Source organism: Photinus pyralis, unplaced genomic scaffold, assembly GCF_008802855.1.
Source record: "Photinus pyralis isolate 1611_PpyrPB1 unplaced genomic scaffold, Ppyr1.3 Ppyr1.4_LG4, whole genome shotgun sequence".
In the NCBI taxonomy this organism is placed as follows: Eukaryota; Metazoa; Arthropoda; class Insecta; order Coleoptera; family Lampyridae; genus Photinus; species Photinus pyralis.
Window position 1 is genome coordinate 38,410,025 of NW_022170511.1, and position 18,949 is coordinate 38,428,973.

The 18,949-nt window shown below is 36.4% G+C and overlaps 2 protein-coding genes across 5 annotated transcripts in view; one reads left to right on the top strand and one right to left on the bottom strand.

Moving 5' to 3' along the window:
* LOC116167841 (ATP-binding cassette sub-family G member 1) overlaps positions 1–4,076 on the top strand; it is a 33,030-nt gene extending 28,954 nt beyond the window's left edge. For all 4 annotated transcript variants that reach the window (XM_031483393.1, XM_031483394.1, XM_031483396.1 and 1 more), the window contains exons 5-12: positions 2,173–2,318; positions 2,365–2,603; positions 2,652–2,732; positions 2,780–2,913; positions 2,964–3,132; positions 3,181–3,281; positions 3,327–3,479; positions 3,527–4,076. In XM_031483393.1, coding sequence (XP_031339253.1) covers positions 2,173–2,318; positions 2,365–2,603; positions 2,652–2,732; positions 2,780–2,913; positions 2,964–3,132; positions 3,181–3,281; positions 3,327–3,479; positions 3,527–3,871 — 1,368 coding nt within the window. In that variant the 3' untranslated portion in view covers positions 3,872–4,076. The remainder of the gene's footprint in view (positions 1–2,172; positions 2,319–2,364; positions 2,604–2,651; positions 2,733–2,779; positions 2,914–2,963; positions 3,133–3,180; positions 3,282–3,326; positions 3,480–3,526) is intronic.
* A 4,824-nt stretch (positions 4,077–8,900) lies between these two features.
* Positions 8,901–13,340, bottom strand: LOC116168158. The gene is made up of 5 exons (XM_031483828.1): positions 13,110–13,340; positions 10,764–10,946; positions 10,414–10,559; positions 10,153–10,353; positions 8,901–9,753 (listed from the first exon to the last, which is right to left on the bottom strand). The coding sequence occupies exons 1-5, from the start codon at positions 13,171–13,173 to the stop codon at positions 9,169–9,171; spliced, it is 1,179 nt and encodes a 392-aa protein (XP_031339688.1). The 5' UTR covers positions 13,174–13,340; the 3' UTR covers positions 8,901–9,168.
* Between the last annotated feature and the right edge of the window lie 5,609 nt (positions 13,341–18,949).

Below are 18,949 nucleotides of genomic sequence, written 5' to 3' on the forward strand. Positions count from 1 at the left end.
TTTGTCGCAAAAATAAAAATAAACAACGAAAAAAACAGTTTTTCCGGTAGTAAAGTAGTCTAGATACAAAAACAAAAGTTGCTCATTTTTTTAATCTCTATAACTTTTACACTTAACATTTTCGTCTAAAATTAATAGTTTTGCCACAATTTGCAAAACACCACTTTCCACCCCTTTCAACCCCTGTGATTTCACCCCTGGAAAAATTCAGCTGTTTTAATTATTTTTCCCAATTTCTATTCATTTCACCTGCCTGAAAAACGCGGTTTCGCCCGGTAACTAATTTGTTTTGTAAAAAAATATTATATAACCTGGACTAAATACCAAGTACCTACCTATATAATGCTTATAATATAATGCATACATGATGAGATTAGGTCGGGGTATGTCCCCTGAAAGGGTCCAAGTTGTCAGGATTTTCTAAATCATATTCCGGAAGAATGATTGCCGTGCTATTTTAAGTATTATACTTATATGCTTATACAGGGTGTTTTTTTAAGATGGGCCATATACGACAATGTCTCAAATCTTGGCCTTGCGCTTAGTTATTTCACTGACAGTCCTCGATCTCGATTTGTGTTATAATTTTTTTCTTATCAGTTTGAATACATGTTCCGTTTATATTTAAAGTTTATATATCATTCATCTGTCGGCTCAACAACTTTTTTCAAATATATCTTAGAGAAATTTTGGGAGGTAATCAGAGGAAATCGGGGTAATCCCAAAGTAATCATGGGAAATCTCGAAGTAATCACAGGAACTCCCAAGGTAATCATTGGAAATCCACAGGAAATCTGAGGAAATCAAGGCAAAAGTGGTAATCTCTGTACAAATTATGAGTTGCGAATTACCCCTCGGGCCAAACGATTAAAGACAGCTGAATTCGGTTTGCGCCAGTGATTTTGTTTTAATCTTGAGCTCCATATTTTTTCTATCTCTTAAAATAAGAAACTGTCCCATTTGAATCACCCTGTACTTTTCCACAAAGTAAATTGCTGTTCATAATATAATCGAAACAGGCACATTATCCTGCGAACCTCTCTCTTTTCTCTTTTCAACAAACTGCCAAACTGCACCCCTCGGTATTAAAATACAAACTTTTATGTGTGCAAAATAAGATCGTCACATATTGGCGGATTGACGTGTAAAACTTATTAGGTTTTTCTAAAATTAATTCTTGATATTGTACACCAAAATGGTTCGCTGATCTGTCGCGAATATACAGACTCCTCAAGGTACTTATATTGTAACATAATAAATTCAATTACATGGTTTTATTTATTTACTACTAACTAAACTAAACTTTTTGATTTGGTAGTCCATTTGCTGAAATAGTCCATGACCACCAAGGTATATTTATTTCCAACAGCTGTCTCTGAGGAGAGGCCCGCGATATCAAAGGCTATTGTTTCAAATGGACTACCATGGTGTCTTCTTCTTTCATCCTGGTCCTTTGCTTGTGGCACAAATAGCACATTTTGTGCACCATGACTTCACATCTTGTTTGCAACTTAACCGGTAGAATCGTTCCTGCACCTAGATGGCCTCCTGATTTACGGAGGGGAATTTACCAAGGCGAATATGTAAATATGTTGAAAAATAACAAGCTTGAAAAGAGACCATTTTGATACGTTCGGAAAGTTATACATTTTTGCATTGCAGGCGCCGTTCATTCTAACATCATACTCACCTATAAATTTTTAGCTAATATTCACTGGAAAAGTGTTTAAACATATCTTCGTTTATAAAATAACAATTGTATGTAACTAATTCGTATATGAAGAGTATATTTCCGCATCTAAGATGGTTCTTGGCATGGCCTTGGGTACAGTGGGCGAAAATATTAAACTTTTCCTATTAATTACATGCGCTGCTGCTGCCTTTGTGTAATAGAGATAATACAATCCTGTTGCCAAAGTTATTATAATTATCTTACGCTTATCACAACACACAGTAGTTTTTGGGGACAAGTAAAAACGGATTGGTATGTTTTGTTGATTAGAAATTTAATTAGGCTACTAAAGAACACAAAAAAATTCAGCAGAGGCTGCATATTTAATGCGCCACACAAAACGCTAAACAATAATGTGTGTTTTTTTGACCTTCACTAATTCCTACACCCGAATATCTGACTGGGAGATGTTTACGTATAATAAATAAAGCAATTTATAGGCAAATGAACTTCTCGAAATGTTGGGACTTGAAGAATGCCATCACACACTAACAGGACGTCTCTCAGGTGGACAACGCAAACGACTTGCGATCGCGTTGGAACTAATCAGCAATCCACCCCTAATATTCTTGGACGAGCCTACTACGTAAAAGCAGCGCAAATTTTGAACTTTAATAATCTATTTCTCGCAGGGGATTGGATAGCTTGTCATGCAGCCAGTGTGTATCACTACTGAAGCGTTTGGCCCAAGAAGGACGAACAATCATCTGCACAATTCACCAACCTTCCGCATTGATATTTGAAATGTTTGACCAACTGTATGCGCTCGCTGACGGCAATTGCATTTTTCAAGGGCCTGTAGCAGAATTGGTACCACACTTGGCCTTGGTCGGACTACAATGCCCCCCTTACCACAATCCAGCGGATTTCTGTACGAGCATATCTCACATACCCTTTCTCTAACTTACTCAAATTGCAGTGATGGAGGTTTCAAGTGGCGAATACGAGAGGGATCTCCAAAAGCTAACCAGTATTGCCAAAGCAAGTAGGCAAAGTAAAGGTAATTATTTTGAAAACCAGGATCGGCGGTGATTCTCAGTTTTATAGATAAGGACCTACTGGCCGTCACTAATACGGATATTACGGAGATAGTCGATAGCGTAATTGCAAAACCCGCATCGCCGTTGGTGCAGTTCTTCCTGTTGTTCAAAAGAAATTTCCTTTGCACTCGACGCAACTACGTAAGCGCTTCATACGTTCCTGATAAGTCTCGAACGTGCTTCCATTACAGATTTACCTGCTCAATCGAGTTGCGGCCCACATAATTATTGGTCTCATATTTGGATACTTATACCGAGGGGTTGGTAAAGGTGCAAACACCGCGTTGGCTAATTACGCTTACTTGTACGGATCTATGCTGTTAATTGTTTATACGGGGAAAATGTCCGTGACGTTATCTTGTAAGTATGCCCGAAGAATTGATCTCCTAAGTAAATTATTTGTTTCAGTTCCTTTAGAAATGCGAGTTCTGCAAAGAGAGCACTTTAACCAATGGTACCAACTTCTACCCTACGTATTATCGGTCTTGCTGCTGGAGGTGCCGTTACAGGTAATTACAAAGTAAATCTTCACTTGAATAAACTGTATTTTGTAGATATTATGCTCATGGTCTTACATTGCGATTAGCTACTGGCTAACGGAACAACCCTTTGATTTTCGAATCTACTTCTTCTTGATATTCTGTACGTTGAGCACCCTCTGCGCGCAATCTTGGGGCTACTTCATCGGGGCAACGACACCAATAAAGGTACAGTCTACCTTCCAGGCGCACTTAATAATCATCCCAATCTATAGATCGCCGTCTTCATCGGCCCAGTACTAGCCTGCCTGTTTTCCGTATTCGGCTTCTGCATACGTTACTATGACACGCCGGTCCTTTTTAGGTGGATGTTCCACATTAGCTACTACAGAGCCGGATTTCAGAGCGTCGTTTACGGTATCTACGGTTTCAATAGGACCGCCTTGGACTGCCCTGACGAATTGCTATACTGCCACTATCGACAACCGCAAAAGATCCTGCAGGAAATGGGCACCGAGGACATCAGTTTGACTGCGAACGCGTCTTTAATAGTATTTGTAGGTTGTCTAATGCACGTTCTCACGTATATATCTTTGTGGGTGAAGTTAAACAAGCGATAGCCTGTAGAGTGTCTACTATTAAATCAAAATGTGATATTATACAAAGACTAGATAAATAATAGTATTGTTTGTAAGATTTTTGTATTAGAGAAGCCAAAGATTTATGTTCTAGGTAGGTACCTGTTTTCCTAGTTCTGTATTTCATGTTCATTAAAGCTCTATAGTTTTGTATTTCAGATGTACAATATCAAAAAATTTAATTGTGGTCGAAAATTTAATTGTGGTCGAAAATCCTTTGTATCTTAGTCCTTTTATACTGTAGATGGTTTTTGAAAGATTTATCGTAGAATATTACATAATATCTAACAATATATTCCTTGCTTTAATATGCATATTTGTAAGGTTGCACCCTAACAATAAGGAGTATAGAAATGAGTGAGTGAGTTTTATGGTGATTCTCCTTTTCGAAAATTACAATTTTTTAAGAAAGTTTCTACCACCCGTTTATTATTACGAAGGATGTCATTTTTGCTGTACTTGAAATATTTTTGTTTTTTCAATAATTTCGTTTATAGTGTTCGCACGCTTCCATTTAAGTGCACATAAAGTGTGAGCTCTTTCCATTTCAAAAATTATAAATCTCTGTATATAAAAATTAATCCCTCTTTCCCTTGCTCAGGCTTTACCGATTTAATAATTAATACTTTATTTTATAGAAGGTTCTTTCAGAAAGAAAAACTAAGAAAATTAGAAAATATCGAAAAAGGATCCGCGCGTTTGTCAGTTCGACAGTTTAACAGCTAGATGCATCGGGCGGCATCTATCTATAATCCATCAATTTATTCATTTCCTAGTGTCCAGTACTTTAATATTTTCTCGCCAGTATTGCTAAATTGTCATGACCTCAGTAGCGTAAGAAGGTAGCTAGGGGCCTGTGTTCCAGCAGGTCGCCGAGACCTCAAATTTTATATTAATTTTTAGATTTTAGTATTATCTGAAAATTGGTATGCATAGTAAAACAAAAATATAAACGTTTCTCGATATTTTTTTCAGAAAATACAATCAACAAAAATATACACTGAAGGATGTCTACTATGGAGATCTCGGAAACCATAGAAAATACGAAGATATGGTCAACTTAGGGTAAAGTTGTGCAGTGAAACAGTTATCATGCTGTAAAAAACCCTGAAAATTCCAATTACTTCCGAAGATATATCAGAAAAACCGAAATTTATCGATTTCGTTTTTATTATTTCATCTTATTTGAACAGATATAGTAAAACACTTCCCGAAACTCCGGCTGAAACGGGTACGGGAATAAAGAGGATATTACCGGAAACAGGGTACGAGAAAGGGAAAAAGCCGGATTTCCCAAAGGCGATACGAAGTTCGCAGGAGTGCTATTTTTAATAGATATAAGAATGACAGATGGAATGCACAATTATTTGTGTCATTTTATCTACCGTTGCCGTTAAAAAGTGATCACTTTATCTACCCTCAGAGCTGGGCAGTATTCGATTTTGTAAATACTTTTTAGTATTCAAATCCTTTAAAGTATTCAAATACTTTGTAATTATATACTTTTATGGAAGCAGTATTTGTATTTGTAACTCAAATACTTTCACAAATATTTAGTATTCGAATACTTCGCAAAGTATTTGGATACTTTGAGAAGTATTCGAATACTTCGCATAGTATTTGAATACTTAACCTTCCTTTTTTACCAAAAATCCAAAACAATTCGTACTTTTTCGATTAGACTTCTCAATCAAAAGTTATAGACTAGAAACCAATTTCGAAAGAAAATTCAAAGGGCTGTAACTTTTGACTAGTAGCCCAATCTTGGAACTGTTTGAAATTATGGATTCTACAGGCCACATTCTATAAGAAAATTTTTTTTCCAGGTCGATCTGAGAAATTTTTTTTGGGGCTCAAAAAAAGGCAGTGTATAACCTTCTTTTTTACCAAAAATCGATTACACCAAAATTTCTCGGGAAAACACGTTTTCTTATTAATTTGGGTGCGTAGAATCCAAATCAATTCGTACTTTTTCGATCAGACTTCTCAATCAAAAGTTATAGACTAGAAACCAATTTCGAAAAAAAATTCTAAGGGCTGTAACTTTTGAACTAGTAGCCCAATCTTGGAACTGTTTGAAATTATGGATTCTACAGGCCACATTCTATAAGAAAAATTTTTTCCGGGTCGATCTGAGACAATTTTTTTTTCGGGCCTCAAAAAAAGGCAGTGTATAACCTTCCTTTTTTACCAAAAATCGACTATACCAAAATTTCTCGGGAAAACACTTTTTCTTATTAATTTTGGTGCGTAGAATCCAAAACAATTCGTACTTTTTCGATCAGACTTCTCAATCAAAAGAAACCAATTTCGAAAGAAAATTCAAAGGGCTGTAACTTTTGAACTAGTAGCCCAATCTTGGAACTGTTTGAAATTATGGATTCTACAGGCCACATTCTATAAGAAAATTTTTTCCGGGTCGATCTGAGACAATTTTTTTTTCGGGGCTCAAAAAAAGGCAGTGTATAACCTTCCTTTTTTACCAAAAATCGACTACACCAAAATTTCTCGGAAAAACACTTTTTCTTATTAATTTGGGTGCGTAGAATCCAAATCAATTCGTACTTTTTCGATCAGACTTCTCAATCAAAGGTTATAGACTAGAAACCAATTTCGAAGAAAAATTCAAAGGGCTGTAACTTTTGAACTAGTAGCCCAATCTTGGAACTGTTTGAAATTATGGATTCTACAGGCCACATTCTATAAGAAAAATTTTTTTCCGGGTCGATCTGAGTAAATTTTTTTTGAGGGCCTCAAAAAAAGCAGTGTACAACCTTCCTTTTTTACCAAAAATCGACTGCACCAAAATTTCTCGGGAAAACACCTATTCTTATTAATTTTGGTGCGTAGAATCCAAAACAATTCGTACTTTTTCGATCAGACTTCTCAATCAAAAGTTATAGACTAGAAACCAATTTCGAAAGAAAATTCAAAGGGCTGTAACTTTAGAACTAGTAAACCCAATCTTGGAACTGTTTGAAATTATGGATTCTACAGGCCATATTCTATAAGAACATTTTTTTCCGGGTCGATCTGAGACAATTTTTTTTGAGGGCCCCAAAAAAAGGCAGTGTACAACCTTCCTTTTTTACCAAAAATCGACTACACCAAAATGTCTCGGAAAATACCTTTGAAAGTATTCGAATACTTTCTAAAGTATTTGAATACTTAATTTTTTAAGTATTTGAATACTTTTCAATGTATCTGTATCTAGTATTCGCTTGTGCGGGACGTAAAAGTATTTAGTATTCAAATACCTTTGATTTGTGTAAAGTATTTACTATTTAGTATTCAAATACTTTTTGAAAGTATTCTGCCCAGCTCTGTCTACCCTAAGTGTTAAAGAGACACAACCTATTAAAATGTCAATTTAACATCTGCTATAAAATAAAAATTGACAATGTGTAATTGAGCGAATTGTTAGTATTGTCAGAATTTCTTGAATCGCTCGATATAAATTGCATCACGGAGGTTCAATAATAAATTGTTCCTGGTAGTTGGCTTAAAGTTTTTGATATGTAAAATATGATCACTTTATGTTCATATATGGTTTGATGTCAACCGCCAATGATAAATTAAATCAGCGAAAAACACGCACCTGCCAACAAAAACACTTGTAAGAGTTTGCTTTTTATTTGTAAAAACGCCCAGATATTCGGAAAGTAAGGAGTAATTTTAAAAGCGTCATGTAATAATTTGTGACTTTTTAAAGTAATCTTGCAGTACTTTTTAATCTATAAGTACCGACCGTGCAATTGAATACATTCACAATAATTTAGTTTTTAAAAACGAGTCTCATTTTTTGGGGCAGATCCGCAGAACCATTATGGGTGCATGCAGAAATTTTCCCAAATAAGCCACAGTCGTATAAATTCGTACACCTCATCCTACCCCTATAATTTTGACTAACTAAAGAAAAAATCGTATGAAATTTATCACTATAAACTATGATAGACCTTATATCTACTTTTCTTAGCAATAAGAAGGCTAAAATGTAATCGTCGAATATAAGATTAATTAAATAGGCAACTTTAGGTATGCTATTTAGGAATTATATGTATTTCAGTTCATAGGCGCCTTAACGGGCATTTTTAAAGAGCTTGCCTCACTAATGGAGAGGTAACGTTTCTTAATATTAATTTACATTTCCGATAGGTGCTCACTAAAATGAACAAGGAATACGCCGAAGGGGTGACAAAGGCTTCACAATAATCTACTTTTCCGATTTTTTTGGGAAATGCGTACGTATTTGAAATTAAATGTATCAAAATATATTAACGAACGTTGTTTCTTAGGGTGTTTGGCAAAAATCTGTCATATATACAATGCATCTCAATTCAGACCTTCATTTATTTTATTATATAAGTTTAGTCTTATTTTTACTATGTGTTATACTGGGTTTACGTCCAAAACGATTTAATTTTGTTTTTTTAAGTGGGTGGTGTTTTAGCATTGGTAGAAAATTTCTTGCCAAGTACAAATGAGAAACATGATCACGAATAAATAATAATACGAGTATATAAAAGTTAGAAAAGCAGCTGTTTCAGCCCCTACCAAAGTTTGATAGGTCATAGGAGTCAGAAACAAACAAAAAATATTGGCGTAGTGAAGGTAAAGCTATAATCAAAAATATTGTACATGAATTGTATCTTTTTATGTAGGAGTAGGGGGTCGGAAAACTCCAGTCCGTACAAGATCCGAATAAAAATGTCTATACATTGCGAACCTGCTGGATTGCAGGTAGGTAAAGCCCGAAATATTGTGATGATACTTTTTCTATACAATGACAAAGTACTGAAAGTAAAATCATTGAATTTATAAATTCAATGGTAAAATGCATGAAATCTTCTACCGACTACATTTAAACATCTAACAGAGAACAAATTATTTACGCCTTATTTCGCTCGTTTCGTTTTTGAGCAATTGCCTCTAACGTGATCTGTAATTGTTCATCACGGTTTCTAAACAACTTTCATCTTATTATTGTTAACTAATGCTACATAACAAGAAGTCTTTTGCTAAAGGAATGTTTATTATAAAAAATAAATAATTTAAGAATTACGAATATTAAATACGATATAAAATAGCTTCTACGTAGATGACATAAATTAATAATTTAGTTACTCAAGTAAGAAGATGGTGTAGTTACTACAATGCAGTGATCAAGTCTTTGGCAAGTAAGATGCACAAATAACAATACAAACAGGAGATTTATCAGTCTAACAAAATATCAGTTTAGCCTCAAACGTCTAAACCGTAACAAGAGAGGAGGTCTTTTATCATGTCGAGGTCGAGGCGTTCGCGTCAGTCTGAGAGGGTACCGCCGCCGTTTCGTGCGTCGTCTCCTTTGCTACCGTAGTGCTCCTTTGGATTATGTTGTGAGTTTGCGTACTCGCCGCCGAATCTTGCTCGGGCAGATACTGACGGGGCGCGTACATCTGGTGCGGCGGAAACATGGGGGGAAACATCGGGAAGTTCGGCCGATTCTGTTGGATCAGTGGATCCGGGTAGTAGGGGATGTTATTGTCGAAGTTTGGATGGATTTGGAATCGTTCAATTTCGGGATGTCCATAGGGGCGCGGGTAGTATTGGGTAGCTGCAAGATTCTTGGGCTGTTGGTGCACGCCGCCGGTCACATCGAAGATCTCCGCGTCGGGGTTGGTGGGCGCGCCCGAATCCGCCAGTAATTGATTAACGTAAATGTCGTTAGTTAAATCTGGGGGAGGGATCAGCTCGGAGGTCAGACTGTTATCTTCGATGGTTTCTAGAGGCTTCGTGTATCCCCAATGCGTGTTCCTTTTCATGTCGGCGGAACCGTGGGAGTCGGGCTCTTCAAACGTTTCGATGTGGATGGGTCTCAATGCCTAACAGAAGAAGTGCGTGGGAATGAAAAGTGCGCAGAGTACAACACAATCAAATGAGGAAAAGAACAAAAAAAACGTGTTAGATCTGTTAGTGTAAAAATGTGGTGAGTAGGTGTTAGTAGAAATTTTGTTAGTTCCAAAGCCCAAAAGTGATATGACTTGGCTTATATAAAAAATTAGCGGTTATATATCTTTATTAATAGCAAAAATAAACACATTATTTTATCTTACAACAAAATAATGTATAGTTATACCTGATCCTTAAAACTAACTACCTACTAGTTTAGTACTGTTGGTCGTAATATGTATAGGGGTGGAAAATCTTTATACAACATGCAAGTTAAAAAAATAACCGAATTAGGCGGCGCTTAACTTTGCCGGCTCTGCCTCATTACCAACCTCATTGTCCCTAATTTTTTTCTCTTCGTCGTCCATGGGTTCGCGGTCTTTTACTGGTACGACGCCTTCGACGTCTTTTGATGTGGACCCTTCAGTGTCTGGATGCACGTCAACTACGCGAACTTTGAAGAAGGAACCACCGTTATCGTTGTCTTTTTTATACTCAGTTTCGTTAATGGTTACTTTGTGACCATTTATAATCTAATGACAGATTCCGCTTGAGTTATACAAATAAAGTGCGGGTTAAAATGAAATTAATACCTTAGTCACCGAAGTGGTATTTCCTTTTGCCAAGTCGAAATCGCCAACATTTGGAATGTGCAATTCGGGGAACGGCGATTCGCCTCCATTTGAAGGTAAACGTCCCAAGAGTTGATCAAGCTGATGCCTCATCCTGGTCATTAGCGCTGAAAAAACAGAAAACTATTTACACCGTCAATCGCACGGGAATTACAACCCAAAAAGCATTCGCAAATAAGCCGATCCATGATCGTGAGAAACTGACGACTTTTTGCTTTTTGCGTTTATATAAAATAGCAAAGCCCACAAATGGCCTACACGAAACCTTCTAGATGCATATTTGGCTTTGGCGTTTACATAATTGCAATTACCATTAAAGCTGTCGAAGACCGATGGGAATGGGTAACTGCCGAATGGATTGCCGAAGAAACCGCCACCGTTGGCGTCGACGTCTATGACACCATCCGGTGGGAAGACGCCGGGACGCTGCGCTTCCAAGGGTACAAAATCGACCTCCGCCATTGGATTGAGAGTTGGCTCCTCATCTTTGCTCGCTGAAAAAAAATGAGTCAAACTTAATACGTATGATAAATTAGCATTACATTAAAGCATGACTAACTCAAATTATCATTACTCGTTCTCCTTGAGGCGATTATTTTTACCTTTTGATAAGATTTTGAAATTCCGAAGTTTAATTAAATTCTGAGTAAAGTCACGTTAACAGTTGGCGTACTTTCACATATTTTTCTAGAATATTTAGTATTGCCACCGTTCCGTTAGGTACTGACTTGATATTCCAAAAGCGTTTGCCGTATGTTACGTAAGTGCGGCCTTTATATGGACTATTAGAGAAACATTCTGCGAGAAGAAAAATTTACAGTCGACCTTTAACGGCATTGTATCAGTGGAAAAAACAAACCGCAAATGTTTATCTACCTCCTGTTATGAAGGAGAGCCCGTTCCGGCTCGTTTATAAGCTAATTGCATGTTGAAAGATAATCGCCCTTATGGGGTGTTATGTTAAAAAGCTGTTCCAAGATAGAGACATGACATGCGGTTCAATGCTCTTCTCGCATACCGGCGTGTTTTGATAAATGGTGGTTATGCGCTTAGACGGGCGAGATTAAGAATTTGAGGTCCGTGATGATAATCATTCATTTTTATATATAGAATTTGAAATGGACGTCATTGTATTTCTAAAAATAGATTCAAATTGTGTTTTTTTTTACGTGTGCGGAGATCTGCGTTAATTATAAATTTACGCTTCGGGTAACGTTTGACTTGTCAGATGCAAATCCTGTACAAAATTTGTCAGACATCGATGGGAGATTGAGTGTACAAATTGCGATCCGCAATCATAATCCCAAGCGGAATGTCTTTAAATTCTTTCAGATGGAAAATCACCGATTCCTAATTTCACACGTACCTAGTTAATCGCTATTGGGCAGAAAAGTGAAAACATTGTTATGCATTGCGTCAGTAGGAGAAGTGTCATGTCCCATGTCTCTTAATTTGGTCTTATTGCAAACTGTTTTATAAACGATATGCTGATATAATTTGATTATTTCAAAAGTGTAGATGAAAATCAATCCAATTCTTCAAACCAAAACAATTCTTCAAAAATCTTAGAATGGGGGAAAATTATGACTCCCATAAAGGATTATGCAATATTTTTATTTCAATTAATCGCCCAAACCCGAAACAACCTCGAAATTAATATAAACAGATTAATTATATGGTGGATGCCTGCGTCAAATTTGATAGATACGTATCTAATGTGTGTCAGTAAATTTACTTCAAAAATCTTGCTTTGCTTGAGATATCACGTGAATAATGTCTGTCCAGAAATCGTAAACAAATTTCAATCCACAATCAGAAATGTTGTTGCTAAACTTGAAAATTATAAATGTACTAGCCTTGATCTTTGTAAACGAAGATTCAAAGCAAAATATTCCAAGTTTTCCGAGATCATAATTTGCAAACAAAGGGCCATGGTATTCCAAAGTTTCCGGAACCTAAGCGGGAGACTGCCTGCGAAAACTTTTCATTGGCATTGATTTCAACTCCTATCAATTGTTCTTCTGGACCATGTTTGTTTTTATTACAGCGAAAACTTGCAAAATATCTAAACGTGTGACTTCAGTTAATCCTTTATTCAAGTGGTAATTGCAAAACACTGGGAAAAACTCGACATGTTTGCGATATTACCTTGTTTACCGGCTTACTAAATACAATGAAAGGCCCGAAGGTTGTTTAGGATGAACTCGAAATGTGTGCATCAATAATGCAATAATCGATTGGCAACAGCAAAAGTTACCAAAACCTTGAGAATCCATATGTCGTTTTTTTACCAATGGTCATAACAACAAATTATTGGTTATAAATTCCATCACGCGATCGTGCTCATGTTATTAGCAATGAAAATCAGCGCAGTGTGTCCACTGTACCTGGGTGTACCTTCAAGGTTGATTACATAAAAAAAGAATTGATTGGACAAGTTTAATTAAATTTAAATATTGTAGTCATACATGCTAATTTCGGATTACGGTCGCCATTAGCTTGTATGAATCACCGGTGTTGAATAAACTAGACAATTTGTGCATACAGGATAATTAAATCAGGTGCGTGGGTCACTTTAAATTGCCGGCATGAAGAAATGAGCCGAAATTGCATGCATTGAGAACGCAAACGCTAAAATTATTGATTGGGGCACTTACCAGGATAAGCAAGTACAGTCGTCGATACAGCCAGAGCAAATATCACCGATTTTAACACAATCATCTTGAATCACTTTTTTTAAGCACTGTGTCCTATAAACTTACAGCAATTCTACGTCGCTCGCTTACGGCAATGAGGTGAAAAGCGTACACCGTGAAAATATATACGCGGACGCCCCACGGACGCCCAACTTTACTCTTCGCAGTTGTTGTTCGGATTTATTTGCCCCACCAGCTCAGCGCGTCGATTTTTTCAAACTCGTAAATGAACACAAATCGTCAGAAATTAACAACCGTCCCCATCACAATTCTATTAACGACCTCTCCAAAAATTATTTTCTTTCAAATTGTCACACGCGCGCTGCGATTCTTAATTTTAGAATTTTCGAAATTCTGACCGCTAATTAATGTAACTTTGACTCAGTCCAGTTTTTTTTTGGTTCAGGAAATTTGATTATGAATAATTTCGTTTTAGTTCTGGGTGCGATGCACGCGTATTTTGATGAGGCTCTTTGAAGTTCGAGGTCTAGGTTAGCTTAATTTAAATTTTTGATTAAATTTTGTGATTAAGCAGATACGCAACCGCTGATTTATTCCAGCGAGAATTTTTAACATTACTAATTCAACAGTAATTTCGACACAAACAGATTGACCATTTCTGGTACTAGCATTCTGTCGATGAATAACTGTTCCAGCGCACTTCCAAAAATAAACAAAATGTCCCGCAGACTAAGCTATTTGGGATCTTCTGGTATCATAAGCATAATATTTTTGGAGAGATTACTTAGATTTAAGTTTTTCAAACTAAGGGTATTACGAGAAGGGGTAGATTTACACATATGTGCGACCAATATACCACGATTAGCTTACTCGAAAAGCCTCTACTTCGAACAAATTAGCTAAGTCTCGATATTTTTTGTATTGTATCATTTTCATTTTCATCGGAAAGACATCTCAAAACTCAAAAGTGTCCTTTCCATTGCTTTTTACACGCTCGTCAAGTTTATAGATAGAGATCACAAACTCGCAACTCGTAAAACAAGTGTAAATTGTGCACAACTCTTGTGCAGATAAAGCGCATTTTTTTAAACAGAAATAGCTTTTGATTTGACATCACCAATGGATATATTCCTTGCAGACGTCTCAATCGCCTTTTGTGAGTACCCTCTTCCCACAATCCGTTCTTGAGGTATAAGGGAAGGTTGGTAGAAATTAATTCCTTTCGTTGAGACCTTTCATTAGAATACCATGAAGGATAAAACTAGTTCCACTCCCCCCCCCCCCCACCCCTCAAGCCCCATCGCTCACTGATCTCAAAACCTGAAGTTTCTAAGTGGCCCAGGGCCCGAGATCTCGATGGAACAGACATACAGACGACGGAAAATCGAAATGACTCCACAATGGAGTTGATAAGAAGATCTACTTTGTCCTTTAAGTCGGCAGGATCCGAAAGCCGCCCCCCCCAAGGAGAAGTTTGTAAAGAGGAATATCCGTTACCTTGGGATGGATAGAACCCTTCTGGGCGACTGGGCAGTTATTTTCAAATGAAATTATTTTATGGTCTAACATAGTCGATTCGGGGGTGTCTTACCAGTTCGTTATGTGAGATAAATCAGTCTGGCTTCGGGTAGTTATGAACGTGGGTTGTCTATCCTGATTGAGAATCTCTAGTACTGGTCAGTGATGATTTACCCCTAGAGTTGACGTTAGTGGTCCCCCATGTAGTATGGTAAGCATTTGAGTCACACCCTGTAATAAGGTTTTTCTCGCAGTGTGCTATCAGTTCTGCCATCTCATTACTGGGAGGTAGGTTGACAGAATCTCCCGAGAGATATACTAATGCCAATATATGCTCATACAGTAATACTACTGGAGCTTTACCCTGTATGTCACAGCATAACTGTATAGTCGTGATACTACTGCCACACAAGTGTGGTAGCAGAAGAGTCTTAAGGTGCCTAGGAATAGAAATATAGTTCTAGGATTAAAAATCTCTATTTCGTTTCAAAGAAAGGAGGTTTAACCCCCTTGCATGCGATCACCTATTGCAATGCGTACAAACAAGGCTCTTCCAAAGAAAGGTTTAAATCTCTAAATATCTTTTCTTTAACAAACCTTTACGCTTATAAAGTATCTATAATATTATGAAAAATAAAACAACATAAAACTTTAAATAAATCGCCTGACGACCATAATTACACTACAAGGGCAAATGCCCAATTAAGACTTCCAAAAATACACTTTTACAAAATTATTTTTCCTACATTGGCATCAAAATATTCCACCATCTACCAGATCACATAAGATCTAACGAATCACTGACCCAATTTCATCAAATCTGATGAATTTTATTCATTAAAAGACACGAATCATTATTCATCTTATTGCCACTATTTACATTATTAAAAAAGTAATGTAGTTATTTAAACACTTATTTTCTTCCCAGCACCGGGATAGGTTTTGTTGTAGTTTTTGTACTATGCAATCAAAAATGAGCTGTTGTCGAGTCACCTTTGGAATATTTGTTTACATGGGTAATCGTACTCGAACTTCCAAAAGCGACTCGCTCCCTCCATGTGATAGAAGGGGACAGAAATATTAATTACCTACATTAATTTTAATTAAGGGTATTCTTGCGTGAATTTTTTTGGCAGTCCATTACCAATGTGTTTGTTGACTTATTAAGCTTGCTAAAGAATGTACTTCACTCGGTAAACAGATAAGCGAAGGTTGACCTTATGTAGGGTGTTGTACTATAAGTAAATTCAGAACGGTGCGGTCATAACTTCGGGTATGAAACTTCAACGCGGTAAACAGGTGCTGCGTTACCAATTAGTAAGTTCGAGAATTTGCAAAAATTTCAGAGACTGGCACTATACCTACTGAAATATTGACTAAGATTCCGATTTTTTTAACTGACCGCTTTCCAATACGTTTACGTGGATTAATAAATGAAGGTAAAAATGTTTTGATAAAGGTCGTGGATGAGTATGTCTAAGGATCAATCCTTTCTCTCTTACTTTTAAATCTATATAGTATTTGAGGAATCTGTCAATCACCTACATTACGGTATGACGTCATTTCTAGCGTCATGTTTATCGTATATTTGTCTCATCTTCGCTTGTGCCATAAACGTATTATTTACTGCATAAAAATCTGGCGCCACTCTTCTTATTAGTATGGAATATCCCTCAAATCTTCCTATTGCCTTAAAGACACCCGACACTTCTACAGGTTATAAGTGCCAGTGAAAAAAAGAATCGATTTGTAAACATCGTAAGGAATGCAAAGAAAAGAACTATAGATATTTCCGAGGCATAACGATATTGAAATCAAATATATTTTATAAATTTTCTTTCAATATTGCTGTGTGCACCTACATTTCGGGTGTATAAAAAAATACCTAAATGCTTTACCCCACGTTGGGCATGCAAGCGATAAATGCTGTGATCCTTACCATGGGCACATAAACAAAAAAATTTAAAAAAAACTGAACCTACCTAGCTAGCTCACAATTACCATTATTCTCAATTGTACTAACTTTCAATATCAAGCTCATGGAACAGCTGGGTTCCGGCACAAAGAAAAATCCTGAGGTTAACTGTACATAAAATGCCGCTTAATGTATTTTTAAGGAAAGTCTGTTAAGTCTTCTTGCCTCAGTTAAGCCTATTTGATTCAGAGCTGCGAAACTCCACCCAAAAAAAAGAAATATTCGCAATATGGGACTAATCGCCAAAAATTCCAATTTATTCTAAATTCCATCTGCAAGATTTTAAAATTTTGCCTATTAGAAGTTTTTTTAAAAAGTGACTTTTTGTGGGACATAGTCAAAGAACAAAATAACATTACTATATTTAATTATTATTTAAAAAGACAAGAGAAGAACATTTTAATGCACCTTCATAAAAAATAAATTATTGCAAAAATCAAATTTCCCTTCAAGTTTACTGCAGCAACCGTTCTGTTCAATCGACAATCATAAATTTATTTTTTTTATTTATAAATAAATCGATACAAATTGTGGTTAACGTTAGGTCTGGAAAAGGACGAAACTTTTCCTGATATTTTTCCGAGCCCTAAACTTTTAGTTGCTTCCTGAATAAAGTCAGCTGAGCAATATATTCAATTAACCTTTGCTTATTACCATCATTTGAAGCTCCTTCCAGAACGAGAGTGAGTTATTGCATTAAACTTATAGAAATAGTTAAATAGCTGGTTGTACAAAACATCCTTCATACCTAAGGTACTGTAATAACCCAATTTTATTCTGGCAGAACAGCAGAGAACTGAACGCAACTAAATGGGCCGTATGAATAAAAGTAAGCAAATGCTTATACTTGCAAAATTCAAAGTAAATACTCGTAACTGCCCCTTCATACTGGTATGTTTAGCATGGTTTAGCAGCGCTGTACTGCGTCCTTTCCTTCTGTTTAGAAGAGCTGCTAAGTTGCCCAGTGCGAAGGAGCACTTACGAGTATTTACTTTGAATTTTGCAAGTATAAGCATTTGCTTACTTTTATTCATACGGCCCAATATCTTGCGGGGTCGCGTAAATCTGGGCGGGCAAATTTGACCTATGACAAAACGAGACAAAAGACAAAATTAATTATAAAAGCGTATTACTTTAAGGAAATTACTTTTCCGGAAAATCTTTTTGATAGCGTACACAGTGACGTATATGTAAAAGTTTCGGAATCGATAGCAAACCACAAGAAATTAGCCAACTGAACCGATTTTTCTTTTACAAAACTGTTTATCTTTTTATATTAATTTAAAGTGCGTGAGTCAATATAAAATCGAACTCGGGTATAGTTATGATTAATTTTTCAGCATTCTGTAAACAGCACATCCTGTAAAAGGTTCTAAAAGATTTACTGCTCCTCAAGTAGGAACACTTTGAACTAACCAGATTTATTTCTAACGCCTTTTGAACTGTTATGGTTTGAATTTTTTTCCATTTTCATTTTCTGGTTGGCGGAAATCTGTTCGTCGACTACAATATTGTTTACCATCTGTTACCATGTCAGAGATTAATTTTCTAAGCTCTTTTTAACGTACCTTAGTCCCACAAGCCCCGAATTAGGACTTAATCGCTACCAGAAAGATAGGCATAACTCCGGTTATATCAACGTAAGAACAAGAAGTAAAAAATAAACAAACACAAGAAAAACAATTTATTTCAACCCAGACCCACCCACTGTTACATGCCATTTTATGATGGTAATCTTGACAAAGCATGAATGCAAATTTATTCTCTGCGTCAGTAGATGCCCCTTTACGTATATTCAACGTCAGTATTATTAAAATCATCTTGCCAAAATAATTCCAAATTTGTTGTCGTGGGAAAGAAATTGGGTCAAATTATTTTTATACCTAGTGATGCTTCGATTGCAAATGGCCTTGAATTATTTAAAACTGATACAATAAGCACTGATTGCAATTAACCGGAAATATGATTTGAAACAGTGTTACGTGTGCAGGTACTTCCTGCGGTAGAATTAATATTTCTGATACGCGCAAGCAGCACGTACTAACGCGGTAACAGTAGCAGTTCCACAAGGCACGTAGCAAGTGTTTTCCCCATGGTTTTTTTTCTCTTACCCCCTAGAAAGAGGTGCGAGCAAATATAATTTATCTTCCCGACCGCGGCTTGCCAAATAATAATAAACATCCATATTTAGAAGAGTGACGTTAAAAATCAACGTAGACATTCGTCATATATAACAATATCCTGCTACTGGACGTAATCGTTGCCGTAATTTCCACGAATGACAAAGCTTCTGTTTATATACCATAATTACTAACACTTTTTCAATGGTTTGGTTACGGCCAGTATT